The following is a 27,524-nucleotide window of genomic DNA, read 5'->3' on the forward strand; positions in this document are numbered from 1 at the left end:
ACTGTTGGGGAGAAGCCAGCCTGGTGGGAATTTCTCTGCCCTGGGAGTAGGAATCTTGTCACCCCAAGTCCTGAGCCCAGACCTCCTTCATCCTCCTAGGCTTTGTGTCAGTCTCGCTGCCTGGTCACTGCAAAGGTCTTTGGGAATGACAATCAATCACTCCCTGGCCACCCTCTGTCCTCTCCATCCACCATTTCCAGCTCATTTCCTTGTAGTCTTGCTGCCTCTTGAAAGGTGAAGATTTCTGGGTTAACAAGTCTGACCTTGCCCTAACCTTGTAAGTGCAAGTCACGGCACAGCGCTGGAGTCCTGACGCTCCACTGTGTCCCTTCCCTCCCAGAGGGGCTTGTGCAACCTCTGGTGCTGCCGGCACCACTTCCCCTGGGGCCCTCGTGATGCCTGGCCCAGCTGGCTGGGACTTCTTGGAGGAGGAGGCAGGTTCTATGTGCCCACCCACAAAGCAGCACTGGGCCCAACATGAGCCTTTCTGTCTGTGGCTCCCGGGAGAGAGGTGAGAGTGGCTGTGGGGTGTGAGGGTGGTGGGCTGGGTGGGAGTGGGGAGGGGGTGAGAGTGGCTGTGGGGATGAGAGCAAGGGTGGTCATGGGAACAGGGGCAAGAACACCTGTGGGGATGAGGCAAGGACATCTGTGGGGAAGGACTAAGGACACCGTTGGGGATGGGGGTGAGGACAGCTGTGGGGATGGGGGTGAGGTCACCTGTGGGGAAAGGACAAGGACGCCTGTGGGGAAGGCGTTGAGGACACTGGTGGGGAGGGAGGTAAGGACACCCGTGGGGATATGGGTGAATACACCTGTAAGGGGGGAAGAGCACTGTGGGGAGGAGGGGAGGACACTCTTGGGGAGAGGGGCAAGGTCACCAGTGGGGATATCCACACCTGTAAGGAGTGGAGGGGGCACCATGGGGAGGAGGGAGGAAACCCATGGGTAAGGAGTTGAGGTCACCAGTGAGGATAGGGGCAAGGACACCTGTGGGGATGAGGTAACTGGTGGGGTTGAAAACACTCGTGTAGAGGGGGCTGAGGACAGCCGTGGGGATATGGACAAGTACACCTGTAAGGGGGACACCTGTGGGAATGAGAGGAAGGTCAACAGTGGTGGTGGAGATGAGGTCACCTCTAAGGAGTGTGCGAGAGGGGCACCGCGGGAAGGAGAGGAGGACACCCATAGGGAGCGGATATGTTCAAATACACCTGTAATGCGGCGGGGAGGGAGAGAGGTCACTCGTGGGCAGGGTGGTGCGGGAGCCTTGGCACCCGAGCGAGAGGCGCGTCCCCGGCGACCCCGCGCGGGGCCGGGCCGTGTCGTGCCGGGCCGTGCGGGGCCGGTCCCTGCGGAGCCGCCGCAGCCCCGCCGTGTCGCGGCGCCGCCTCCGCGGGGCGGGCCGGGAGCGCGGAAGTTCGGGGGCCGCGGGGCCGCGGCGGCGGAGTGCGGGCCTCGGCCCGGCGCCGCAGCCCCGAGCCCGCCATGGGCCGCCGCGCCGGGTGAGCGGCCGCTCGGCCCGGCCCGAGCCGCCCCCAGCGCCGCCGACCCCTCGCCGCAGGTGCCGCCGCCGCGTCCCGGGGAGAGGAGCCGTCGCGGGTCCGGCCGGCGGCCGCCCAGGCCAGGAAGGAGCCGCCGGAGAAGCGATGCAGGAAGGTGAGCGGCCACGGGGCGGTGGGAAGAGTGACCGTGCGACCCCTGTGGCACTTGGGAGAGCACCCAGAAGAGCCTCGTGGCATCCTCGTGGCACCCATCCACCCACCCATCCGTCCTTTCGTCCATTCCCTCTGCACAGAGCATCCCTGTTCCTCCAAACTTCCCTTCCTGCTAGGATGGATGCCACTCTTGTAGCCCAGCGAGCCCTGGGCTGTGCTTACTGCATTGTTTCCACCTTCACACCCTGTTTCTCCACAGCCATTACCATCACTGAGCAGCCTGTCTCCATCTCTGTCCCAGTGGGATACTCCTTCACACTGCGGTGCCGAGCCGAGGGAAGCACCTTGCTGGAATACCAGTGGTTTTGTCAGCAGCAGGTGAGGGTGGGAGCGTGTGTCCCTGGGTATGGCACCAGGTTGGGTCCCTGCACACAGTGGGGGAGCTGAAGGAAGGGAGGAAATCAGGAATTTCCACTTTTACTGCTCTTACAAGGGGCTTCCTAGTGCCTTCTGCTGCCAGGAATGAGGAGGGAATCACTGCCCACTGCCTGTGTTTTCCCTTTAGTCTGACTGCCACCAGATTCCTGGAGCAACCAACCCAGACTTGCCCATTATTGCAGAGCAGACCCAGCTCTACACCTGCAGAGTCAATGACCTCTACAGAAATGCTGTCTTCTCTGACTGGGTGAAGGTGGAGGTCCATCAGTGTGTCGCCAGAGGTACGAGCATGTCTTCTACCTTCTTGATGTGTCATGGAATCACAGAATGGTTTGGGTTGGAAGGGACGTTAAAGCTCATCTCGTTCCAACACCCCTGCCATGGGCAGGGACACCTTCCACTAGACCAGGTTGGTTCAAGCTCCATCCAACCTGGCATGTACCTACACCTCCTGCTGATCACTCACTGTGGGTTTTCTAGGGCTATTTGGAGTGCTGGACTAGAAGAGTCCATCTGGCTACTTCAAAGCTGACCAAAAATAACTCAGGGTGTGGTTGACCTCAGCATGTTGACTGCACCCTTGGCAGGAAAGGGCAAGGGTCAGGTTTGGGAAGCCAGAGGCAGGGCTGTGGTCTGGCGTTGGCTATTGCAGGTGTTGCTCCCAAGCATTCCTTGCTCCCAAAGCAGAAAGGTGCAGTGGTGATGGTGAAAAATGGCCATTGTTTGCTGTCCTCGTGGAGGGAGAACCAATTCCATGTCGCTGCCTTGCAGGTTTACCCCCTCGGCTGTGGCGAGGAGAGCCCGTCATCATCCTCAACCCCATGGAGCAGAGGGTGGAGGTGGGGAAGCCACTGCAGCTGCAGTGTGCTGCCATGGGGGTCCCAGCCCCCTGCTACCAGTGGTACCGGAATGGGAACCTGCTGGAACAGCACAAGAGAAAAAAACTCTGGGTAAGGTTGCCTGGGGATAGTTCAGAAGCTTTGGCTGAACTGAAGTTCAGCTGAACTGATAGTTCAGAAGCTTCGGCGGGGCTGCGGGTGATGGGAGAAGCTGGTTGCGGGGTTGTGGGAAAGTCCTCTGTGCACTTCTGACAGGGAAGTTCAGGCTGGGCACTAGGAAGAGGTTGTTCATTTGGAGGTGAATGGTGCTACACTGGAGCCAGAAAGACAGTGAAGTCTCTGTCCTTGGAGATGTTCAGGGCTGGAATAGACAGAACTATGGCCAACCTGACTCAGTGGTGGCTTTAGTCCCTCTCTGAGCAGGATCCTGGGCTGGAGAACCAGAGTCCTTGCCAGCCAGTACTGCTCTGGTTCTTGTCCCTGTCCTGATTCTTTGTGAGGCGAAGTCTCAGTGAATAGCAGGAAAAGTACTCTATTCCAGGAACATGGGTGCCTTCAGCAGATCCTGGCGGGGAGCTGCAGACTTTCACCATAAATAATGTGGTTTACCTTTTGATCTGTCTAGATCACCCATGCCAAGGTCAGTGACTCGGGCACGTACCTCTGCTGTGCCTCCAACAGTCACGGAGAGCACTGGACCAACGCTGTGGACGTTCACGTAGGTGAGCAGAGCCAACCCCCGTTGCTTTGCTGCACATCACCTGGAGTGAGAAGTAATTAGAGGGTACAATGGAATTTAATGCTCTTGTCTGGAAGCACCAAGCTGGTGAACGAGGGCTGTGATAAATAGGATTCCTTGGTATCAGGGCTCAGAGGGAGCAAGGGAAGCGGTATTTGGAAAAGAGAACCCCGCGGACCTGCTGATGCACTGTCTGGTGGGGTGGGATGCTGGGTTCTGCAGTCTGCCAGAAACCTGCTGTGTTAGGGCAGGCTCGGTGCTCTCAGCTGCTCCCTGTGGTTTTCCTGCCTTGCCAAGGTGCTGATTTCACAGTTCCACAGCCAAATCACAGTGGGCTCTTGTGCCCAAACTCATTTCCAGCCTCCCTGGGATGAAGTGATGCACTCAGACACAGAGAGCCGGAGAGGATGGGGTTTATTTTGGGAAGGTTCAGGCCCCTCGGGCTGGCAGCTGAGCGCTGATGCTGCATGAGTGACAGATCCCAGGGATGTGTCCCCAGAGCCTCAGGCATGCTCCACCTCTCCCTTGGCCCCCTGCCTTTGCTCTGTGTGAAGCAGGAATACCACAAGTTGGCTTGGCTGGCTCTTTACTCCATCTAGAGATTTTTCTATGCCGTAAGCTTCTCATCCTGCCTTTTAAGCTGGCTTTAAAATTTCTCCAAAGTGCAAATTGATCCTGTATATCCAGAGAGCAATCTGCCTGCCTCCTCACAGCTGGCAAAACTGCATCCAGGGGGGACAGGCAGCAAGAAAAGGACACCAGATTGGGTTGGGTTCAAAGCATTACAGCTACGGAGCTTAACGTGCAACGGGCGCCTCTGTCAGAGGCAGAAAAGGATGAATGGTTTTGTTCTGAACTTTCCAGGCATCCCTGGTGCCTCAGCAACACTGGTTCAGGGGCCAGAGGTCTTGCAGACCCATGAGATGTATGAAATTTATCTTTAATTTCTTCTTTTAGAGCCTGTAGGGTTTTAGAATTTTCTCCTGGAATGACTTTTGAAATTAATTTCTAATTTAAATAGGAAAAGCTGGAGCTGTTTGACTAACAATTTTAAGAAGCTGGAGGTGCTTGGGCAGGGAAGCTTGTGGGGCTCACCAAAGTGAGTCACATTTGGGGGGGCTTTTCTGAGCCAGAACTGCTAAAAAGCAGGAAAAGTCAGAGAAGGGAGATGAACAACTCGGGTAATATTATCACAATCAAAAGCAAATGGTGGCTCTCTCTGCACCAGATGTTTATGGGGAGAAACTCTGTTTTGGAGCTTTTATTGACCTTGAGTCATTGTGTTACCTTTGCTTTTGCTGCAGTGAGGGAGTAGGTGAGTCGCATCAGGAAGCCCACGTATGAGCTCCTCCGTGCTGACCCTCCTTCCCTGACCTACCCCTTTTCCAGTCTTTGCTTCCCAGATGCTCAGGATGTCATAAATCAGGCAGACTGGTGTGTTTAAGGTTAGCAGTCAGGCTGTGAAGAAGTTGCCCCAGGAGCGTTGCTTATACAGATCCTCTATGTGTTTGATCCAGCTGTGCATTGCTGGGAATGTTGGAGCAGGATTCAGACCTGGCACTGGATGCTGGGCACAGGCTTATCATTTCCCTCTTTCTTTCCCAGGTACATGTGGCTCTGAAAAGTTTTTTGGTGAGTACTGTCGTCTTTTCTTCCTGAGCACTTATTATCTTAATTCAAAGCCAGACTCCAGAGTGGATGGGAAGACAGGGAGTGGGAGTTCTTTTCCTGCAGAGACCACTTCAAGCCTTTATGCCCACATTGCAACAGGCTCTCTGCTTTTGAGATCAGAGCTGCATGGCACAAGATGAGTCCCGTCCCCTGCCAAGCCCTGATCTTTCTCAGCAAGTGGAGTAATATTATTCCTAATGAGTAACTGAGTCTTGAGCTCTGGGGCTGCCAAATGGGTTTAAAGATGTTGTTCACATGACACCTTTTCCCTTCCTTGAAATACCTCCTCAGAGCAGGGCAAAGCTCCTCACTCCCACCACTGCTGAGTGACATAAATCCTTTTTTTTTACAGTGGGGAGGTGGGGATAAAATCAAAGCAGGACCCCAGGGTTTCTCTATTTCAGCCCTGTGAGGGAAAGGACTCCTTAGCATGGCTCAGTGCATCCCCCTCCCTCTCACTGCTGGCACACCAGGCCCACGGTCACGATAGGGCAGGTAGAGCAGAACCTCCTGCACTCCTGAGATTTTGGCTGTCAAGTGTAAACTTTTCAACCCTTTCTGTCAAAATGATTGTGTATTTTGTTGAAGTGTTCAGAAAGCCGAGGGCTTTCCGGAGGGTGCTCGAGGCTTGCAGCAGCCTAGGGTCTATCCTTCCTGCCTAAATTTTTTGTTAGATTTCCTGAATCCTCACTCCAACGGAGAAGGTGAGACCTTGCCTCCCACTGAGCGTTTACAGCTTTGTCACCTGATGTTTGTTTCAGCTACAGGCAAAATAGCACTTTTAGTGGGCAACAACCGCTACCAGCATCATCCCAACCTCATGGCTCCTGTCAAGGATGTGTTTGAGCTGAGTCGTCTTCTGGAACAGCTGGGCTTCCAGGTTGTCTCCCTCCTGGATCTGAACAAGGCTGAGATGGCGACAGCGGTCAGTCAGTTCCTGCAGCTCCTGGAAAAGGGAGTCTATGGTAAGGCCAAGCCAGCCCAGCCACTTGCCCACGCTGAGCAGGGATTTGGCAATTTTCTGAACAGCTGTTGAATTGAAAAAGAAGAAACTGAACTTTCCTCTCTCAAGGGAGACCTGCAGCACAGTCTGCAGTGGTGCCAGGCTTGGCAGAAGCCCCTGGATAAGTGTTGTTCAGTTTTGGGCAGGTTACAGCCAGCAAAGGCAGTGTTTCTCCATCACGTGGCAGCCTCCAGCCCCAACAGCATGGGCTCACGCTGAGTTTTTGGGGAGCCAGTGCTTCTGATAGTGAATGGGAAAAGGGGTTTTCATTTTTCTGTAGATAACAGAATAGAGGAGACTGTGTGAGGTAGGGGAGCTCCTTTTGAGCCCTGACTGCTGCATCTGGCTATGATTTCCTTGTTTCTCTTTCCTGAAGGTCTAATTTGGGCCCCTGACAGCCCTTTTGCAGAAGACCACTGCCAGCTGCAGATGGCTTTGAGGTTGGGCTTTGAGCTTATTGCGCACTGTTCTCAGTGGGAAGTGATCCTCAAACACAAACCCAACTGGCAGATCTTGTGGGTCTTAAAGCAGGTGTTCAGATTTGGTGGGTAAAGCAGCACCTTTGGGGTCCCTGAGTTCTCCCAGCCCGACAGATACCCTGAAAATACCTTGCCAGGTGGGCTTTTTTTGCTTCCAAACCTCAGTGTGAGGCTTATCTCCCAGCTGTGCGGCACCCAGACAGTGAAAGTCAGCGTGGGCCGATTCCAGCCTGGCACTCAGCAGGAAGTTTGGAGGTTGTGCAATGGATAATAGGGACATGGCCACGAGGGAAATGCTGTGCAGCCACCTTATTCCGGGAAGCACTGACTCACCAGGGAGGCTGAGCTGGTGGGAAGGGCCGCACGCGGCCGTGGCATCACCTGGTGACAGTGTATTCCTATGACTTCACTTGCAGCTTCCTTTTGTGGTTGCTCTCTGAAATCCCCTTGTATCTCAGGCTTTACCTGGAGGTTACACCTCCTGTGTAGCAATCACCACAGCTGAAATCAGGAGAGCTTTGTGTGGACATACAGAGGGAGGAGAGGGCTGATTGCTGAACATGAGCCTCCATGGGTTGGTGCTCACTGCCCCATGTTGTATGATCCATGCTGACTAGGGGAGTAAGGCTTTATGGTCTCTGTAACTGCCCCTTCAGGAACTGTAGGCTGTCGTGAGACCTTCATCCACTTCCACAACTCTAGACCAGACCAGCGCCTTCCCCCCCTCCTCCCAGGCCTTGGGCCTGAAGTGTTCAGAAAGTGAGTGGATGTGGCACTGCATGATATGGTTTAGTGGAAATGGTGGGATTCAGTCCAAGGTTGCACTTGATGATCTTGCAGGTCTTTTCCAGGCTTAGTGATTTTATGTACCAAAGGCTTCTCCAATTCACAGTATGGAGGTGGTGGGTCATTGGGCTGCTTTTCCTCCAGATCTCTTAGAAAAGCTGCAGAGGATTTTTGAAGGCCCCAAGCATCCTCTGGGTGATCTAAATAATTCTCTCCTCAGGCGAATCCCCCAGGATGTTATTTTGAGTGTCCTAAAAAGTCCTGAGTCAAAAAAATTGCATTGGAAATGCAATGAGAGCAGAAAGTTGTGAGTGAAATACTTGGAATATGGAGTCATGCCTTAATTAAGCCTCATGCTGACATTTCCTGCATTATGAGCAGTGCCTGGAGCTTCCCCTTTTTAATTTGGTACTCGGAAGTTTGTCTGTGATCAGCAGTTCTGACTCACACGACGTGGGAAGAGCTCAGAATAAAAAAGCCCTTTCCTTCTCTGAGCAAATTGTTGACTTTCCTGTTCAGGAGAGAAATTATGTCCAGAAGAGGCTGGAAAAGTTGCTCAGCTGTTGTGAAACATGTCTTTTTGGATTTGAACACCAGTCTTTGGGATTTATATAGTGTGGGGAGCACCTGGTGGTGCATTCAGGTGCACAAGACCTCAAAAGTTAGAAAATTTAAGGATTGAATCGTTCTTTGTGGGCTTTTCTGTAGCATTTAATTTTTTTCCAAGCATCAGTGATGCTGCCTGATGATAGATGTCATCACTTCCTTGCATGAACAGGGGCAGAGGCATGAAAGGCACCAGTACTTGATGACTTGAGGGGCCCAGCCTGTAATGCCTGCATCTAATTTTTCCAGAAGGCTTCCAGTTTTGTACTCTTTTCTAGTCTCAGGGGAGGGTTTTGTGGCTTTGATTTGCAAGTTACAAAAGCTCAGAGCTTCTGCAGGTCAGAGCCCGCCGTATCTGGCTGGCAATCCACAAGAAGAGGAACCCAAATCTTGTGGGCGTCTGTGGAAACAGCCATTTGAGAAACTTTCCATTGTCCCCTGAGAATAGAAACCAAAGGTGACTCGAGGCCTCTTTGACTATGAGATCATGTTTTCCATCTTCCACACGATGAGGTCATGCTTTTAGTCCTTCAGCTCCTGCCCCTGTCACCACATCCCTTGCAGAATCAGAGATTAAGGCGAGTGTCCTGCCAAGTCCAGGGGCAGGAACAGTGGAGGGAATACAGAGGAGAGGTTACTCGCTCACGTGTGGGCTTTGGCAGTGAGTCTGACTGAAGAATTTCTCCTGCTGCTGCCTTTTAGCTGCTTGTTCCCATTTCTGATCTCTCACTTTTCACCATCCCTCCATTGTGGTAGCACAACTGGGTCACCTCACAGAGCTATTTTTAACCCATTTCAGTTCCCCAAGTTGGCTTTCATCAATCAGCATCCCCCAAGCAGCGTCATCAGCGCTGGGGAGGGGTGACCAGCCACTGTGCAATTTCCTTTAGGGAAGCTTCAGCCCACATAGGGATCCCTGTGCAGGAGGAAAGCCCTGCACGGGACACGGGTCAGAGGGGAGCACCAGCTTGGGCCATGCTGAGCTCCCCAGTGCTTTCCACCTGAAAGTCCCTGTATTGCCATCTCTTGTGAAGGCAGAAAACATTACTAAGTTCCACGTGCATAAGAGTAAAATCCAAAATTCTTGTTGAGTATTGGACTTCCCACCAGCACCTGGATGGGTCTGACTCTTCCTTCCTTACACGTCTTCCTGTCTGGTCTGAGGTTGTTGAAGTGTGTGGTCCATGTGTTCTGGATGTCTGGAGAACTCTCTGTCTCTCCATCTCTGTCTAATTTTTCACCAGTTTATAGGTGTATAAATACAGGCAGACCTTTGAGATCTGGAGAGTGTTTTTCATCACCTAATCAGTGGTAAATCTCTTCTCCAAAACTAGGAAGCTTCTTTTAAATGAGAAGCTTCTCATTTAAAAGACTGTTAATGTAAAATCCTGTGGTAAAATCTTTTTCTGTTGTCATTTTCCTTTAAAGACCTGAGGATTAACCCAAACTTTGTACAAAGGTGGAATTCAGCCTGGCAGGTGCTGAGCCTGGGTGTTGTAGCACAGAGGGCTTGGAAATATGTAAACCCAGTGACTTCAGGTGACAAACTGTGGGAATCCACAAGCACAAGGGAGCCTCTCAGGGCTGCTTCTGACTCTACAGAAGGGATAAAGGGATAAAGAAGGGATAAACTGGAAAAAAGTCAAAACTGTGAGGTCAGCGTAGCTGCAGTTCCATAGGTGCTGCTGATCTAGGTCTGCCCTGCTCCAGTATCCCATCAGAACAGGAGGTGGGATGTGGCCATGGGGAGCTGGTTACAGACCTGCAGGTTGGCATCCTGATTCATTCTCTCCTCTCCCTGTTCCCAGCTATATTCTACTATGCCGGGCATGGGTACGAACATCTGGGGAGGAACTACATGGTCCCTGTTGATGCCCCCCAGCCCTACTCCCCTGAGAACTGCATCAGCGTGCAGAGGATCCTCCAGAAGATGCAGCAGCAGCAGACAGCCCTGAACATCATCTTGCTGGACACCTGCAGGAAGTGGTAGGGTGCTCTTCCCCCTTCCTCACCTCGGATGGGTGTTCTGAGGGGCCAGGGAAGGGTGTCCAGCCTCAGCTCTGGGCTTCAACTCCCCCTGTGGGGTGTTCCCGTGGATTGCTCGGGCCACGTCCCCCGTGGTGCTGCTCCATCAAAGGTTATTGATTGTGTGTCATAAAACAGCAGCACTTTTAGGTTCTGCAGGATGTTCTGGAAAGATGGGTCGTTCACATATTAGTGCAGAGAGCATCAAATGTTGTCTGAGATCTGCTGGAGAGAAGGGGCTTGAAAAATCCTTGGATTTTTTGAGGTGAAGAAGCCTGGCAAATACAAGCAGGTTGCCTCAAGCCCATGGAGCGATGGCTGTGTCTGGCATAAATTGTTGGCTGAAACTCAGCACAGGGTTTGTCTTTTATATTTCAAGCCTGACCCACCTAACCTTGTCTTGCTGATCATGTGCTTTCCTGGTCCATGTTTCCCAAGTGCTCAGGCTGGGAGTGTTCAACTCACCTCTCTTCTCCTGGCTGCATTCTTGTTAACATCTCAGTGAGAAGAGTGCAGCATGATGGGGAAAATATTTTAAGCCCTGCTACTTGCTTTTTACTGGCCTTAAATCCTTCTGAAGTGGTTGTGTTGTGAAGCAGCTGCTGCCGAGGTCAGAGATCAGCGTTTTCCCACTGTCTGTGGAAAGCCTATCATCCTCTCTTGGCCTGCAGACCTCTATCCTGCTGCAGAAAATTACTACTTGTCCAATTTCAGCAGAGGTGGGTGGACTGTTGCAGTAGAAGCTGTCATTAGTTCATTTATTTCAGTCTCCTGAGGCATATTTACAGGTCAGAAAAGACCTGGAGAGCAAATGCAGGAAAGCCTCTCTCTTCCTGCTGTGGTTCCTGTGCTAAGAACCGGAAAGACGACAGGGATTTTGATACCCTGAAAGAGCTGCCAGCCCTTGGAGAGAGGATAAATCTTTGATGCCTTGTAGCTGCAGAGGTGAGGATGCTCACTTTGAATAGCTTCAAGCTGGCTGTGCAGAGACTTATCCTGCAGCTCAGAATTGCCAGTGTCACCAGATCTTAATGTGCCTTGATCCTGCCCTGAGCTCCCCAGAGTGAAGCATCCCCTTTCTCCCTTCTTGCTCTCTGCTGAAAGCAGTGTGTTTTACTTCCCTGGCACACCTGGCAGCACCTTCCTGCTCTCCCCAGCAGGATAACAGGCAGAGGATGGCATGCAGCCGAGCAGGAACACCTGGCTCTCACGGATACACCGCTGGAGCTGCACCTCTGGGCTGCTGTCCAAGGGCAGTGCATGATGGGGAGGTGACATGGAGGCTGCACAGGGATCACCAACACAAATGTTAACAGTCTATAAAACAGCTTTTGAGCTGCTGTCTGCCTTTGAGCTGCTGTCTCCTTCCTTGGCGTTCCTGTGCTCAGTGGAGTCTCAATGGGCTCTGGGAAGAGGGTGCAGTGTGAGATCTGCTGGGATGTTTAGGCAAGGTTGTGCAGCTGTTTTTCTCTCTCCTCCCCTAAAGCTCACACCTCCCCTTTTCCACAACAAGCACAGCACTTCATGCAGTGGGTGTTATCCCTGATTTTGTGGGGGATTGCTGTAGAAACTCTCTCCTGAGCTCCTTTATTTTGAGAAGTCACCATTTTAGCTTGGGAAAGCGTCTGGATTTCATAGCTGTATGTGTTTACAACACTGTGTAAAATGAGGCTGCCAGGGTCTCCTTTCCCAAGGCCCTTGGGTCTGGGAAAGGACTGGTGCTGCAGGTCTGTCAACAGCTTGTGCACAAACCAGGAGGGGCTGTGTCTGTGCTGAGAAGGAGCTCACCCAGAGCATCTCCTCACCCCATATGTTGGCATCAGAAATGCCAGGGTGGTGAGAAACACAGCCTCCTTTGCCAAGTGGGAGCAGATGTTCAGCTTTAGCAGAGGAGGAACCAGGAACATGGAGCCTGTGTGTAGCCTCATACATTTATGTGCTGATTTTGGGCGGATGCGATTGCCTCTTCCAGGAATTCTCTGATTTATCCTTGGACCTGGAATGCCAGATTTCTGCATTAATTTAGGAGCAGCTGAGGAGCAGATAAATCTCAGTATTCATATCTAGAAGCGTATCTCCTTTCCCACATTTTCTCTTCTGATCATCTTTAAGACAACTTACAGAAGCCAACTGAATCGTACCATGAAATATCTCCAGACTGTGCCACCAGTAGTAGGTGATACTGGCTGCTGGTGATACAGCCATCCCTTCTGCTCTCCTTAGTGTGCCAGCTTCAGCCCCAGGAAGCAGTGCTGGAGTTGAATAATGTGGAGTAACGCTGCCTCTGTGCCTGGCTCTTGTCACTATGTGACTGGGAACAGCTCCATGTCACTGGTGTGAACTGGAGGCAGCCTGTCCCTATGCAGTCAGATGGGCAAGGCTTGACCATTCAGTGCAACCATGAGATCTTTTTTGGTGAAAACCAGGCCTGTCACCGTGGTTCTACCTGATTTTGGAAATAATAGGAGCTGTTCTCATTCAGCTGTATCTAGACCAGGGTGTCAGGGCCAGTTTTGGGCTTCAAGACCCAGGTGTGCGTCTCCTGATCCCATCTCTCAGTGAGATCTGGGGGTGTATGAACCATAACCTGCTTTGGTTCCCTGAGGCATAAGTGTGTGTGTGGTCTGGAGGGGCCCTGTGGGGTGCCCCAGACCCCAGCACAGGCAGTTGAGCCGTAACCATGTGTTGTGCACACCTCTGATTTCCGCAGGGACAGTTGTCCACTGGGCCACAGTGACCCCGTGTGTTCCCTGCACTTTGTTGCTGCCTGGAGTTGTTAAAATCCAGCCTCGGGAGAGAGGAGGGAAGGTTGTCCCCACAGCTCCAGGCTCAGTGTGGGGCAGGGAGCAGCTCACCAGTGCAGATAGGTCACAGCTGGACCTATCTACTCATTTCCCTGTGGTTTGGGTTCTTGGTGGGACTCCCAGCTTTTGTCTCTGTGGTTGGATCTGAGGTGAGGGTTGATGCTATTGCCATCCCTAGGAGATGGATGTGGGAGAGCGTGTGGGGAGAGCATCTGTCCCCTCCAGCTGACAGATGTCCTCAACACTGACTTGTGCCTTTTCTTTCTCTTCCAGGTACAACCCAGGACGTGCCCTCTCCCAGGTGCAGCCGCTGGAGCCCTGGGGAAATACTGTCTATGGCTATGCCACGTAAGTGCACTTTGCTGTCCCCACGCTGGCACACAGGACCAGAGGCTGGCACAGCCGTACCCACTCTCATCCTTTCATGCACGGTGGCTTTGGAGGCTGGAGAGGGCTTCACTATGTTTCCTCTGGCTCTTGCCTTCCAACTGCTGCATTTGCTGTTCAGGCGCTTCTGTCCTTTCTCCTGCCATCCCTCATGGCAGCCTGTGCTTGTGCATAAAGGTGACCTCAGCTACTGTCACTTGTCCTTCAGGCCTGAGCCTGATTCCCCAGGTTCATGCGCCATGAACAGCCCACCTGAAGCCTCCTGAGATGATGGGTGTTGTTTACTGCTCCAGTGCCAGCTTTTCTGGTTTTTCACCTTCTGTCACCTGCCTAGGTTGGAGACTGTGCTTTTCTATCCTATCCCCTTCCATTGCTTTTTCCCATCCTGTGCCCTTCCCACCATCTCCTGGGCCAAACCCAAGCACTTTGTGTTATTCCTTGAGAAGCAAACTCAGACTCAGCCAGAAGAATCTGGATGGAGTTGGCAAGCCCAGACTCACCCTCAGGACTTTGTTCCTGGTGCAGAAATGTGGGGACTCTGAAGAAATGTCCTTATTCTTGCAGGAGTGAAGATGCAGAAGCCTATGAACTGCAGGATGGGGAGTTCAGCTCTGGGATCTTCATGAAATACCTGAAGAAACACATTCTGAAAGAGAAGAAGGTTACACACATGTTGGAGGATGTGTTGGAAGGTGAGGGACAAGCAAGAAACCACTCGCTTCAGTAGCAGGGGTGAGAAGAGAGACCAGAGATGGCTCCGCACCACTCCATCCCAGGCAGCCAGCCAACCGTTTCTCCCTAAAATCCAAATCTCAGGCTGTGCCCCATGTGAGCTCTCAGTAGCCTGGCAGCAGTATGGAGACATTCATGTAGGATCTGAAAGGCAGGGAGATCAATAAGGAACCTGGAGTGACCCATGTGCCTCCAACTCTTTCCCACAGACGTTGGCCGGGATCCCCTGGTCACTGGGAAGCAGGTGATGGAGATCAAACACACCCTGAAGGAAGCCCGGTCCCTGACAGACCCCATCCGTCCCTCCGGCGCAGGTGCCGAGCGCTGGGGACACAGCCACGGTGAGCCATGCAGGGCATGGGGAGGAGAGGGCTGGAGGTCCCTGTGCCCCTCAGGGACACCGGGCTGCAGGGAGACGTCGGCTGGACCCTCTGAGGAGCTGATCCCTCTTGAATTTCCCTTCCAGAGCTGCCGAGCAGAACACTGACCTTCCCCTGCGGGGCCCGGGCAGAGCTCCGCTTCCTGCGGCTCTTCTCCAACCTGATGTCCGTGTGTGCAAAGCTGCAGGCGCCCCCGGCCCATGTCACTGCCCCTCGCCTCCTGCTCTGCCAGCCCCCGGTGAGTCCTCTAAGCTCCCCTTCCTGGGCTGCTTTCCCCAGGACACAGGTGGGAGCGTGGTTGGGCTGAGCCCAGGGGGTCCTGAGGGCTGGGAAAGGCTGATCCCAGGTGGAAAAGGATCCCCTCCTCTGCACACACCTCCTTGAAGCTCCTTCCACGCCTCAGTGGGTTCCCTACAGGCCCCCTGCCTTGCTCCTCATGCATCACAAAAAGGATTTTGCACCGTTTTGATGGCTTTAACCAGTTACTCCTCAGATTGATTTCTGTCCTGCCTGATTAAATTAATGTATTTAATCTGATTGAGGTGAAGAGCCATTCTGTTTTCCATGTTTGGAAGCAGAGCTGGCTTTTTGAATCATGCATTCTTAGCCTGCTCTGCTCATATTCCATATTTCTTCCCTGTTGAGCCGTACCAGCTTCCTTGCACCCTTTCTCACACCTTTCCTAACAGACCACCTGCCCAGCATGGTCTTTCCTGGTGGTCTCCATAGTCTCCATGCCACCACTAAGGATTTAACTTGCTGCTCCTTTCTGCTAACCATCTCCCTCATTTTCTTTAGTCCTTTTGCTGAAGTGTAGCTTGATTGTGGTGGGTTTTTCAGCCCTTGTTGCTCGTGGAGGGACACTGCTCCTCAGTACGTTGGGGTCACTGATGCAGTGTGGTCTATCCAGGAGGTTTGGAGCCTGATCCTACCTGTTCCCAAGCTGGAGCATCGTTTCCCCTTGTGAGCTCCCTAATCATGCATGAAAAACGTGTGCGTGTGTGTGTGTGAGCAGATATTTGCATGCATCCACCCCACATCAGCAGCTCAGGATAAAGGGGCACTCAGCCGTGTGCTTCTGCCTCTGGAGCTGTCTCAAGAGGGTTGAGGAGACAAAAAAGGCACCCCAGTTCAGCAGTGGGATCCCTGTCCTTGTCCCACTGCACGGCGGTGCTGGCTCACACTGACCTCCAGTGGTGTCTGTTGAGGCGGCAGCACGTCCTCCCACCATCCTCCGACCGCACCGGCCCTGGCACCGGCCCCACCTCAGACTCCCACAGAGGCCACCCCCGCACCCCTGGGACCACGGGAGTGCACAGGTATCTGCAGGAGGCTGCAGGGCTTCTGCCAGGATCCCTGTGCCAGCCCTCCCGGGGGATGCTGAGGGAGGTGGGGTTGCTGAAGTGCAGGACCAACAAAACCAGGCTGAAGGGGAGGTTGCAAGCCCTGGGGAATGATCCCAGGAAGCTACTTCGTTGAGGAAATGATAGTTTTCCCACCACTTGCCACATTCTGCTTATCAAAGGGATTTAACTGAGTTTGCTGTGTGTTTGGCAGGGATAATTAGGATGGAATTTTCTGGCATTGATCAATTTTCTTTAGTTGTCCCATATTCCCTACCATCCTGTGTCTCGCCTGACTTGCATTTTACCTGACAAGCACTGTCTTCAGAGGGAGAGGCTGCTGTAGCACATGTGTAGAAAGGAACAATGCTGACAGCTAGGGCATTCCCATTTTTTTTCTCTATACTGTTTGAATCCTTACTTTTTAAAAACCTTTATGTTAGATCTCCTTGTTTTCCACTCACTTGATCTGGAGCTGTTTGACCTAATGGCCTTTCCAGTCACCCTTCCCCCCATTTATATAGAATATCTGTTTTTCTAGGCTAGCTAAAACTCTGGCCTTGCCAATTCCTGGGCATCATCTTCATTAAAAAATGTATTCCACCATGGGGAAAGGTTTATAAATAAGTATGAATTGGCTAAAAAAATTAATTCAGAAAATGCTTCTCTCCATTTTCTCCTACACAGCCAGAAATGATAATGGAGAATGTGGAAGGGAATTAGTTTGTGGAACAGGAGGCTATGGAGGCTGGGAATTTAGCAGAGTGCAGATTCTTGTGGTTAATGAATTGCTGTAGCTGAGGGGCTTTGAATTTCGTGTGTCAGGGTTTTAATTGATCCCTTGAGATCAGAGCTATGGAATGTTTGGGGTTGGAAGGTACCTCTAGAGATCATCCAGTCCAACCCTCCTGCTAAAGCAAACACATCAGGTCGCTCCTTTCCCAGGTGAATGTCTCCAAGTCACTAGACTGGAGAGCTGTGTTCCTGTGGGACACAGCCCCGGAGAGCTGGGGGATTTTCAAGGATCCTGATGAACAGGCAGTCAAGCAAATGCTGCAGGAGGCCTGCATGGATGTGCTGGGGGCTCCTACCTGAGCTCACATGTGAAAAGGAGGTGTACAAGAAGTGTCTCTCATAGAGACAGGGCTGTTTTGGCTAAGTTGGAGTAACTCAGCAAGAACTGGCAGTTCTGTAGATGGTGGGGGGCTAATTTGGCACTCGGCTCAACTCTGAGCTTCCTCCAGCTGTGCCCTTGGAAAATTTGCTCCCTCCATGACACCATGCTGGCGCTACCAGTGGTTGTGGTACCAGCTGTAGCTGCTCTTTGCTCTGCTGCAAACCCATTATACCCCAGTTTTCCCAACAGATGTACTCCAGGGATGTTTAGCTTGGTCTTCTCACTGATTGTCACAAGGTGAATGTGCAAAATCTCTGTTGCTTGCTCTCTGTAGTACTTCCATTAGGATACACAGCATTTCCACCCTGCAGCATGTCAATCAAAGCCCTGGGCATTGCTGTGTACAGAGAAGCAGCACTTTTGATGGGCACTTGTGCCTCAATGCTCCATGCTGATGCTGAAATTTCCTTGCATTTCCTCTTGTTTTCTTGACCCAGGAGATGGAGGCCATGGCCATGCAGAGGGAGAGCCGTCTGGACCATGTGGAGACTCTGCTCGCCTCCGTGTACAAGTGGGAGGAGCTGGACTGCATCTTCCAGCTCTGCGGACTTCAGAAAATTCAGGTAGGGAGCTTCCAGGTGCTTCTCTGCTGTTCTCCTACATCCTCTCATAACTGGTGCTCCCCATCCCCGTGGCTGCAGCTGGATGTGCCCCTCTGACCACACGTCTGTGTCAGTGTCACATCCAGATTGATGTTAGAGGAGCTTGTTGATCTTCAAGGAACAAAAGCCGTCCTCTTTCACAGAGTCACAGACTGGCTTGGGTTAGGAGGGACCTTAAAGCTCATCCTGTTCCACCCCACTGCCATGGGCAGGGACACTTTCTGCCATCCCAGGTTGCTCTAAGCCCTGTCCAACCTGACCTTGAACACTTCCAGGAATGGAGCAGCCAGTTTCTCTGGGAAACCTGTGCCAGGGCCTCACCACCCTCACAGGGAAGAATTTCATGCCAGTATCCCATCTAACCCCGTACTCTGACAGTGGGAAGCCATTCCCCCTTGGCCTGTCCCTCCATCCCTTGTCCAAAGTCCCTCTCCAGCTCTCTTGGAGCCCCTTTAGGCACTGGAAGGAGCTCTAAGGTCTCCCTGGAGCCTTCTCTTCTCCAGGCTTAACACCCCCAGCTCTCCCACCCTAGCTCCATAGGAGAGGACTGTCCTCTTTCACCTCACCTTTTCCACCTCTGCAAAACCTTTCTGATTTACACATCAGCCTGCAGAGCCTGAGCATGGATGCTCTTTGCTTTTATGTTGTCTCCCCTGCTTGGCCCTCCCAGCAAACCTGACCCACAGCAGCTGCCCTGGGAGTGGGGAGAGGCATCACCCATCATAGCTTGCTCTGTTTTTCTTTGCTACCTGGCCAGGAGACTGTTCTTTGCTCCATCAGCCTGGGGGGGGTCAGACTTGCCCAAATATTTCACATGAAGGATGTCTTCACTAGGCTGCATTCTTGCCTGAGAGATGAGCTCATGGGCTGGCCAGGAGCTCCTGTCGTCAGAGTAACTCTTCCAGGCCTGATCCAAACTGTGCCTCTTTGACACATTTCAAAACACCCTCAAACTATTTAAAGACCATGAGAGAGGCAGAATTGCCGGTCCCCTGGCTTGTCTCTCCCAGCAGTGTGCACCTTGTTTCTACTTTGATTTTTTTCTCCTCCCCAGGAGGGACAGCCAGTGGATCTTGCACTGAGCGCTGCTCTCTGCCTGGGTTGCTGCTGCCCACAGCAAGCTCCGTTTGCTGAGTACGTGACGTGCCTCAGCATATGGCAGTGCTTTCAGTCCTTGATTGTTCCTGGAGCTCTTTTCTGAACCTTTCCCAACTGTTCTGCATTGCTTTTAAGTGCAGACAGGAGACCTGGACCCTGCATTGCCTGTCAAAATCTTGTTCCATTATACATCTCCCTGCTCTATACAGCCAGGCATTTCAGGCACAGCCCCATGCTGGGGGTTTGCTTTCAGGGGTTTGGCTGCCATGGTTATTTTCTGATTTCTTCATCTTTTATAAAATTCTAAAATAGTGCTAGGCTGTGAATGGATCCCTGTGGAGTGCTGCTGCTTAAAGCTGTTGCCTTTTACAGTGTGATGTGGTTTCAGTTCTTAGCATCCCAGAATGGTTTCAGCTGGAAGGGACATTAAAGCTCACCTCGGTCCACCCTCCTGCCACGGGCAGGGACACCTTCCACTTGAGCAGGTTCCTCCAAGCCCATTCCAACCTGGCCTTGAACACTTCCAGGGTTGGGAGTGGTTCATATCTCTCCCTTTCATGCTTTCCTCTCCCCTGGGCAATGGTCCCAGCCACGGCCAGGATGGACGTGGTGCCATTCCTTGCCTCCTCTCCTGCTCCCCTGTGCCAGCATCCTGGGCGTGATGCTCACAGTGACAGTGAGCACTGGGGCTCACTGATGGGGCTGACAAGATCCCAAGTGAGGTGGTCTGATTTCAGGAGCAGTCCTGAAATCCAGAATCCATGGCTGAGGCCCACAGACGTCATGAGCTGTGTGAGTGTGTAACAGCTTGTTTTCTCTGGCAGTAGCGTTGCTCCATCACGCCACAGCATGGGGCTGTGAGCCTGCTCAACAGCCAGCCAAGGCTCTCATGTCTGGCAGCAACAGCAGGAAAGCTCTGCTTCCAGTCTGAGTCTCCGATTCACTTAGCGTCCTCCGCTCTCCCCTTCCAGACGGATGTGGTCCTGCAGTTGGATTTGCATTACACCCAGCCGAGCACAAAGCAGAGGACTTGTGAAAGCCTGCGAACGACCCTCCAGAAATCCCTGCTGGGGCAGTTTTTCAGCCAGAGGAACGACTCTCAGCCAGACTTCCAGCAAACTTCTGCCGGCAAAGGCAGCGTGTGCCTTCGGGACACACCAGACCCAAAGGGACAAGGATCCCTGAGGACAGGCTCTGGCCACAGCTTGCCCAGCAGCAGCCCCTCCACCTTCAGCAGCGAGCCCGAGGAGAACGACGAGAGCGACCTGGGCGAGCTCTGCTCGGCACTGCTCCGGGCTGGCCCCTGACCCTCCGCCCTGGTTTTAATTGAGGCAACAGCTCTTCAAGTGCTGAATCCTTCAGAATCCACAGCTGCCTCCCAGTCTCAGCATCACCCTGTCCCAGTGAGGCCAAGGATGCTTTCCTGGAAAGGCTTCTCCCATCTGCACCCTGTGGCGTGCGGGGCCTGAAGCCCACTGGGACTACCCCCAGTCCCACGTGAGCATTGGGATCAGTGGGGAGTCACTGTGGTGTCTGCAGAGGACAGGGCCACCCGGCCAGTCATAACACTGCCAAGGCACTGCTGCAAGTCAAGGGCACTGCTGGTATTTTCTGCCCGAAAACAAACATTGCAGCATTAAATGTGATGAGAAACCCCCAAACACTACAGCCCCAGCTCCAGTCCCAGCCGTGGCTGCTGGCTGCCATCACACCTGTGCAAGGGACACGGGGCTGCACCAAGGGGACCAGGTGAAATGGTGTGAGCTCTCCCTGGGGTAACAGTGTCGCTTTCTTCCCTTGCCTGTGTCAAAGCAGATGTTAAGTTATGCATTTATGTGTTTCTGAAGAATGTATTTATAATTGGGGTGACAGTCACTTGCCAGGAAAAGGAAGTTCCATCCAGTGTGTGTTTAGGGGGGAGGCTGGTTTTCCACCAGGAACAGCCACCAGGAGTAGCAGGTACACTGACACCTGCCCCTTCCAGCATGGTCCGAGGGGCATTAAAGGGTGTTCAGCCCTGTGCAGTCCCCAGTTCCTCTCAGGTGCAGAGTGTCCTACAGGAGAGATGGAAAATACTGGGATTGATAAAGAATAACCTTAAAAAAGTTATTATTAGTGCAAATTGTTTTTTCTAAGTGCCTATCTGTGCTGTGGGCAACCTCAAGTACTACCTTTCATGGACAACCAGCTGTCCAGAGAAAGCCACAGGGTGAGCAGGGCCCAATGGACATCCTGGGTGGGCACAGTCCCCTCCCTGACTGCTACTGTAATATCTATTTGATAAAGTTGGTTGCTCAGTAAGGGCCTGGGAGCGTGATCCAATAGTTCCACAGGGGCCAGTGACCCCAGTGAAGTGTCGGGCCTCCGTCCTTGAAAGTTAGTTCACTCTGGACTGCAGAAGATGCTGGTGACCTAATCCAAGCTGGTGGGGGGCTGGACCAGAGAGCACTGGAGATCCCTTCTGGCCGTTGTGGTCCTGTGAAAGAAAGAGCTTGTAGAGCAAAACTTCTTGAGAGGTCAAGGATAACAAAGTGGAGAGAGGGCCTGAGCCCTCATAGTTTAAAAGAGGGTTGGAGAGAGCATTTTCTCAGTTTTGCTCTCCTTCAGCAATGAAGATACATCCCTGTCTATGGTGTCTGTTACAGCACAGAAAAATCTGAAATGTTCCTTCCAGATAAACCATCCTACAAGTGCTGGAAACCTGTCCAAAGAGAACAGAGGAGACTTTTATTCTCCTCACAGTGAGTAGAGCCAAGGGAAAGAAGAGGGGCCCCATCTGGCTGCAGACTAGAAAGTCTCTAAGGCAAAAATGTAAAGCTCAAAAAAATAAAAAGGATGTAGTTTAAATAAGATAGACTGATAGAGAAGCTAAACCAGAAAACAATAAACTAGTTGCAGGGAGAACCAAAGATCAACTCAACACCAGCAGCCACTGAGGACAGGTCATCAGAGTGGCTCTGCAGGAATTTGGGAAGAGCTGGGGGGTCTTGTTGCCTCTGTGAGGATTATACACACCCTCCTGTACTGTTAGGGCAAGACTTGTTTCTGGCTCACGTTATCATGGCAAATGTCACCTCATGTGAATGTTAATCTCATTCAAAGTCAGTCTTTCTTTTTTCTGAATAAAACACTATTGGTGTTTTTGAATGCACAAAGCTTCACGTGGTTCTGAGTTAACTGTGTTCATTTTCCCTCTAATTGCCAGGGTGTGACTCAGTGTTGACCTACTGGGGTTTTATGCTTTCAATTCTAGCTTCTGGGCTCCTATGTGTGAGCATTGTTTCTTTCTTTAGGTAACTGAAAGTATTGATATTTGGATTTAGGAGGTGGATCAAATTACTAGATAGGATGAAATGATGTCAAGTGAAATGTGCAGATGTAAAAAGTCGGGATTCATTGTGATTTATCCATCGCCTTTGTAAGTGTGGCTCTTGAGTGGCTGGATCAGCTTTAGTGGTCCTCCTGTCCTGGTGTCAACCACAGCATTTGTCCCTGTCCCCAGCTCTCCTGTTCTTTCAATGAGACCCTGCAGCCAAGCCCAGGGGAACTGCCACGTTCCCATGCCCCTCAGATGATGGTGTGTTATGTCTGGGAACATCAGCTGAACTGAAAAGGTAGAGTTTGATTGTGTCCTGAGCCTCTGGCCATGACAGCTGGAGTTGTAGGAGGAAGTGAAGCTGTGTCTGCCTTCATTCCCCGCTCTCATGTGAAATCCAAACTCCCTCATGGTGGTTAAACTGTTGAGTGCCTGTAAATTTTTTTGTGAATCTGTATTTCCATCTCCCAGCATCCAGGACAGACAAGTCATCCCAGGATCACCGTGTGTCTCTTGACCATGTCCTTCCTGATCTGCAGCCTTGGGCTCCACAGCTCCCTGTGCTGGCTGGAAGGGTGGGAAGGAAGGAGCACCCAGGCAACAGCAGGTAAAGTGGGACCAAGAAATCAGCTCCAATTTACATTCCCTCTCTGCCTCCATACCTTCCACAGCCATCACCCTCCACTTCCCTCATTTCTGGGCCAGTCTGTGCCCAGAGGCTGCAAACAGCTCAGCACTCAGAAGCATTTCTGTAGGTAATACAGGTGCTTCCCTTCACCCAAGTCTATATTTTCTTTAAGAGGCACCAAGTGAACCGAAGCTTTAAAACAATATGTGATGAAAATAGCAACAGCTAAATGTTTCATAATTTTATTTTTAGATAGGTGCCTTCTTTTCCTCTCTGCTAGTGCAGATGTGTTGAAGGAAAGGACCTTGGACAACAGCCTGATACACTCTCCTTCTGCTACAGAATTCATTTGGGAGGCAGTTCTCGGTTCACTTGCTGAGGTTTGGCAGTTTCTGACAAAACAAGGCAAGTGCACCCAAAAGGATTGAGAAAACAAGGCAGGGGAAATCAGGGAATCTGGGAAATGCCATTTCAGTGTGTTACTGGAAAATCATGAGCCTAGCCACAGTCAGGAGGTGTGTTACATGTGCCCTGGCAGATGCACCCAAGCCTGGCACCCTTCTGTTGGCAGCAGGTTCCTGAAGGTTTGTTCTCAGCTGGGTTTTTTGTGACCAAAGCAAGGAAAAGGTAGATTTGTCCCAGGTCAGCCACTCTTCAGTCTCAGACAAAGAGAGAGAGAAGAATAAAGGCAAGTCCTTCATTGAAGGAGTAATTTCTGGGAGAAAAAAATCAATATGGGGCAATGTTGAGCCATTTTACTTACAAGCTCACTTAACTCATCACCTTTTTGGAACAAATCCTTCTCTCTCACATGAGTGAATTTGAATTTACTCTTCAGAAGCTGCTAGGTTCTCCTTATTTTCCACTTAGAGATTTTCCGTGATCTACAGAACCTGCCAGATCATTTCCTACTCCACATTTCAGGGCAGAGCTCGTGGTGCTGTCAGTGGAATACACCTGCAGTGGAATAGAACATACAGAGGGACAGACAGGAAAACTCTGAGATTCAACAGTGCAGTTTTGGTCCTCTTTCCCTAGTTTTTGGAATTAGCTTCTTATACAGGCAGGAGAGGTCCTGGAGGTGTTGGGTGGCCATTTCTTCCCAGGGAAGAAAGGAGCTTCCCAAAGGGCAGGTTATCATGGTCTCTGGCAGTTACATTGCCTTTCATGTGGACAAAGTGAACAGAATGATCTCTTGCATTAATTTGATACAGGAATTGCCTTTTTTCTGAAATGCTGAGGATTGCTTTTTTAACTGAGGATCACTTCTGGAACACCAAGCACTGGCAGTCAACTTCCTGTGAGCACAACAGGACCATGCACAAGATACAAGGAGATACCAGGCTCAGGACTAGTGAGGAGACTGGAATCATTAAATCCAGGTGCTGCTGTCACAGACGGCCTTTATCCATCATGCTTTGCACATGGAGACACCCACGGCTGTGCTCTCCTCTCTCCTAATGCTGGCAACCGTCCTGCTTCCAACAGGAGGTTGGACTGGGTCCCTCCCAACCAACGCTGCTGGGATTCTGCTACCAGAATATGCTCGAAAGAGTGTACATGTTCTCACTGATTCTGAACAGCAAACTGCGAGTTCCAAGACTCCGTGAAATATCCCTACTCCCTGTCCAAAAAGCAAACAAGGACATTGGCTCAGCTTGGCTGGTTCCAAAATTTATGAAACTAAAAACTTATGGCAGGGCTAGAAAATAAGGGAAAGGCGGTAAAACAGTTCATTTGAAAATGTCAGGTGGTTCAGACTCCATTCTTCCAGGCCTCCCCTTCAGGTGGATGGTTCACAAATGAAACCAGAAGCATAGTTTTAAACAAAAGAGATGAGTGAAGTGATCCACTGCCAAGTCAATAAACCCAAGATTATTCAAATTTAAAAGGAGCTGAACAGCACTGACCTGCACTCAGACACACTGCCCCTCTGCAGAGAGCTGGGGCACCTCTGGAAAGCAGAGGCAGGAGCAGGTCTGGTGTCTGCAGACCAGGACTTTATATTATTAATGGTGAGAAATTATTGATAGCACAGCTTCTTCATGTTGTCCCAGAGTTCTCTATCACAGATTATTTCAATGACTGTTTTGCCATTGTTACTAATCACTTGGAATTAGGTCTGTGACATCATGTGGCAGTGAAGAGAAAAACATCACCAAACAAATGAGAATCCTTGAAGCGCTTGAAGTTGCTTCTTATCTTCACAGTTTGGATAACCTTTTGCATAACAAGCAACAATTTCAAATATATTGGTCATATCACCTCCTCAAAGAGATAGAAGACACCCTTTGAAATTACAGAGCAGACTTCATGCACAGGAAAAGAGCTGACGTGGTGTCACACAGTAATGAAGAGCCAATGTCTCTTTGATAAAACTGTCTTCACAGAGTTGGATTTTCTTGCAACGGTGTCAGGAATAGTTGAAGAGACAGACGTGTTATTAAGTGGTAAAAATAAACAGATGGAAGAGACAAGTGAGAGATTTCAGCTGTGACTTTCCAAAATGTTTCAGCAAAGAATAACATCCTCATTTCCATTCCCTACCAAAGATGGTAAATAGGAGATACTTACCCACGGGCTGCATGGTCACAGACCCTCGACAGTAATGGGGCACCCACTGTAACACTGGACCCTTGTCCCTACCTGCCTATAGGGTGCATGAGATGGGGCAGTTTGGGGGCCTAGAGAGGGGTGCTGGTCCTGACCTGCTGCTCTTCCAGATTCAAAGTGACCATCATGGAGAGCATCGATGCCTGACCGTGTGTGTGCACTGACTGCATTCGTTCCAACTGGGCATTGTGGCCTAGTGTTGAGATCCCAGCCTTTATATCCTCCTCCTTCTCCCACTCTCCCTCTCCCTTCCACAGAGGTTTTGTCTCACCCCTTCCCACTATGGAGGATGCAGCAGTTTGGCCAGGGCTGTGCCACCACCCTACCCAACCAGGGGAAGGACAGAGGACAGGCAGGATGGAGATACACTCATGACAAGGAGATCGTCACTTCAGGAAAGACATTGAGGTTCTGGAATGTGTCCAGAGAAGGGAAGGGAGCTGGGGAAGGGTCTGGAGCACAAGTCTGATGAGGAGCAGGTGAGGGAGCTGGAGGGGCTCAATCTGGAGAAAAGGAGGCTCGGGAGGGACCTTCTCACTCTCTGCAATTCCCTGACAGGAGAGTGGAGCCAAGTGGGGGTCAGGCTCTGCTCCCAGGGAACAAGGGACAGGATGAGAGGAAATGGCCTCAAATTGTGTCAGGGGAGGTTTAGATTGGGTATTAGGGAAAATATCTTCATGGAAAGGGTGAATAGGCATTGGAACAGGGTGCCCAGGGTAGTGGTGGAGTCACCATCCCTGAAAGTGTTCAAAAATGTGTAGATCAGGCACTTGGGGATGTGCTGGCCTTGGCAGTGGTCAGTTAATGGTTGGACTCAGATTTTAGAGGGCTTTTCCAACCTTAATGATTCAGTGATTCTCTGAGGTGTTTCATCCCCTGGACTGCACTGGTTGGAATGTCAGCTCCTGCAGATGTGACACTGAAATAGGGTCAAGTGGCAGGACTGTGAGCGTGAAGGCCTTGGCATCTGGGGTCCTCACCACAGCAAGGCATGACAGAAAGTCCTCTTTTCTGTGGAGTTGATGGACAGGAGGTGTTGCTCCCAGACCTGGCTCCTGCCCAGCCCCAGACATTACTGGAAGAGCAGAGGGCAGCTTCTGCTGTGTCACCGCAGCCATCACCTGCCTGCCTCCCTTATTCTTCTGTGTCACTTAATATCAATTATAAAATATTAAATCAGATAAATACCTTTGACCTTTCTGGATGATAAGAAAAGACATTGTTCTGCCTCCTAAAATGCCGTTGTTTTCACTAGAAAATGCTAATGGGATAATGTAAAGGTTATTTCAGCCTCCTCTCAAGTCTGGAGACGTGGCAAAACAATCACGATGCCCTTTGTTTATGCCTTTTTAATGACTGCTTTTAGCTCCAGGTATCTGAGGCCTCTGCATCTTTTCAGGTGCTCATTTAGGGAGTCTTTGGGCTGCTTTTGGGGGGAAACATCCCAGGGAATGTAAATGTGCTTGTAATATTAGGAGTTTGGAGGAGAGCTGGACTGGTGGATATTAGGAAAGATTTCTTCCCTGAATATTCTATGACATAGGGAGATGCTCCAGAGGAAGGTGAGACATGCTACAACCCAGACAGGCCAATTCCCTTATTACCTGTTTCCTTCCTACCCCAAAGCTGTAGGTTATAATTTTACTCTGTCTACCTCATTGTATTTTTACTCTTTGTCTTCATCAATGCTTTAATGAGCCCTACTCAGCCTTTTCACAGGAAGAGGTTTTATAATCCACAATGCAATAAGGCTGCTTATTCATTCTTGGCTCCTCTCCACTATTTTCCCTCCCAGGAAATGCTACTGCTTCCCAGTGCTGCAATGGGAGTGTTGAGCCCATTTCTCTGCTGCGCTGCCGTGAGTCAAGATGAGTTCAACCTTTGGAAAATTGTTTCTTGAAGGCCAGAGACATTTGTTTGTCCTGTAGTTAAACATCTTTCACTGACACATCGGAGCCACCACAGCCCATCGTTTAGTGTCCTGAGTGACAGCCCAGTGTAACTGAGGGCCTGTGGATATCTAACAGGATAAAAAAGGACACAAAAATGCTCTAATGTTCACAGTTAATGGGGTCAATGGAGGCCCACGATGGAAAACTTCATTTTCAGATGACTTTTGACTGTTCTATTACAGTGCTTTCTCAGCACAGTCCCTTGTGGTTTTAAGGCATAAAAAGAATTTTCTCCTTAACAAATCTTAAAA

General features: G+C 51.1%; 1 protein-coding gene across 5 annotated transcripts; it reads left to right on the forward strand.

Annotated features, from left to right (window-relative positions):
* The first annotated feature begins 298 nt into the window (after positions 1-298).
* Positions 299-27,524, forward strand: LOC113998795 (mucosa-associated lymphoid tissue lymphoma translocation protein 1-like). 5 transcript variants are annotated; one of them, XM_039390103.1, is made up of 16 exons: positions 1,562-1,656; positions 1,915-2,033; positions 2,221-2,374; positions 2,865-3,043; positions 3,558-3,654; positions 5,277-5,303; positions 6,104-6,307; positions 10,025-10,202; positions 13,319-13,393; positions 13,997-14,124; positions 14,374-14,505; positions 14,631-14,782; positions 17,502-17,627; positions 22,552-22,687; positions 22,961-23,113; positions 23,923-25,788. In XM_039390103.1, the coding sequence occupies exons 1-16, from the start codon at positions 1,647-1,649 to the stop codon at positions 23,946-23,948; spliced, it is 1,896 nt and encodes a 631-aa protein (XP_039246037.1). In that variant the 5' UTR covers positions 1,562-1,646; the 3' UTR covers positions 23,949-25,788. The 5 variants fall into 5 exon arrangements, with proteins under 5 accessions (XP_027597613.2, XP_027597616.2, XP_039246037.1 ...); XM_027741812.2 differs by lacking the exons at positions 22,552-22,687; positions 22,961-23,113; positions 23,923-25,788 and adding exons at positions 299-511; positions 19,736-22,543; XM_027741813.2 differs by lacking the exons at positions 22,961-23,113; positions 23,923-25,788 and adding an exon at positions 27,117-27,524.

This window comes from Pipra filicauda, unplaced genomic scaffold, assembly GCF_003945595.2.
Source record: "Pipra filicauda isolate LSUMZ 115617 unplaced genomic scaffold, ASM394559v2 scaffold7_size6619720_pilon, whole genome shotgun sequence".
NCBI lineage: Eukaryota > Metazoa > Chordata > Aves > Passeriformes > Pipridae > Pipra > Pipra filicauda.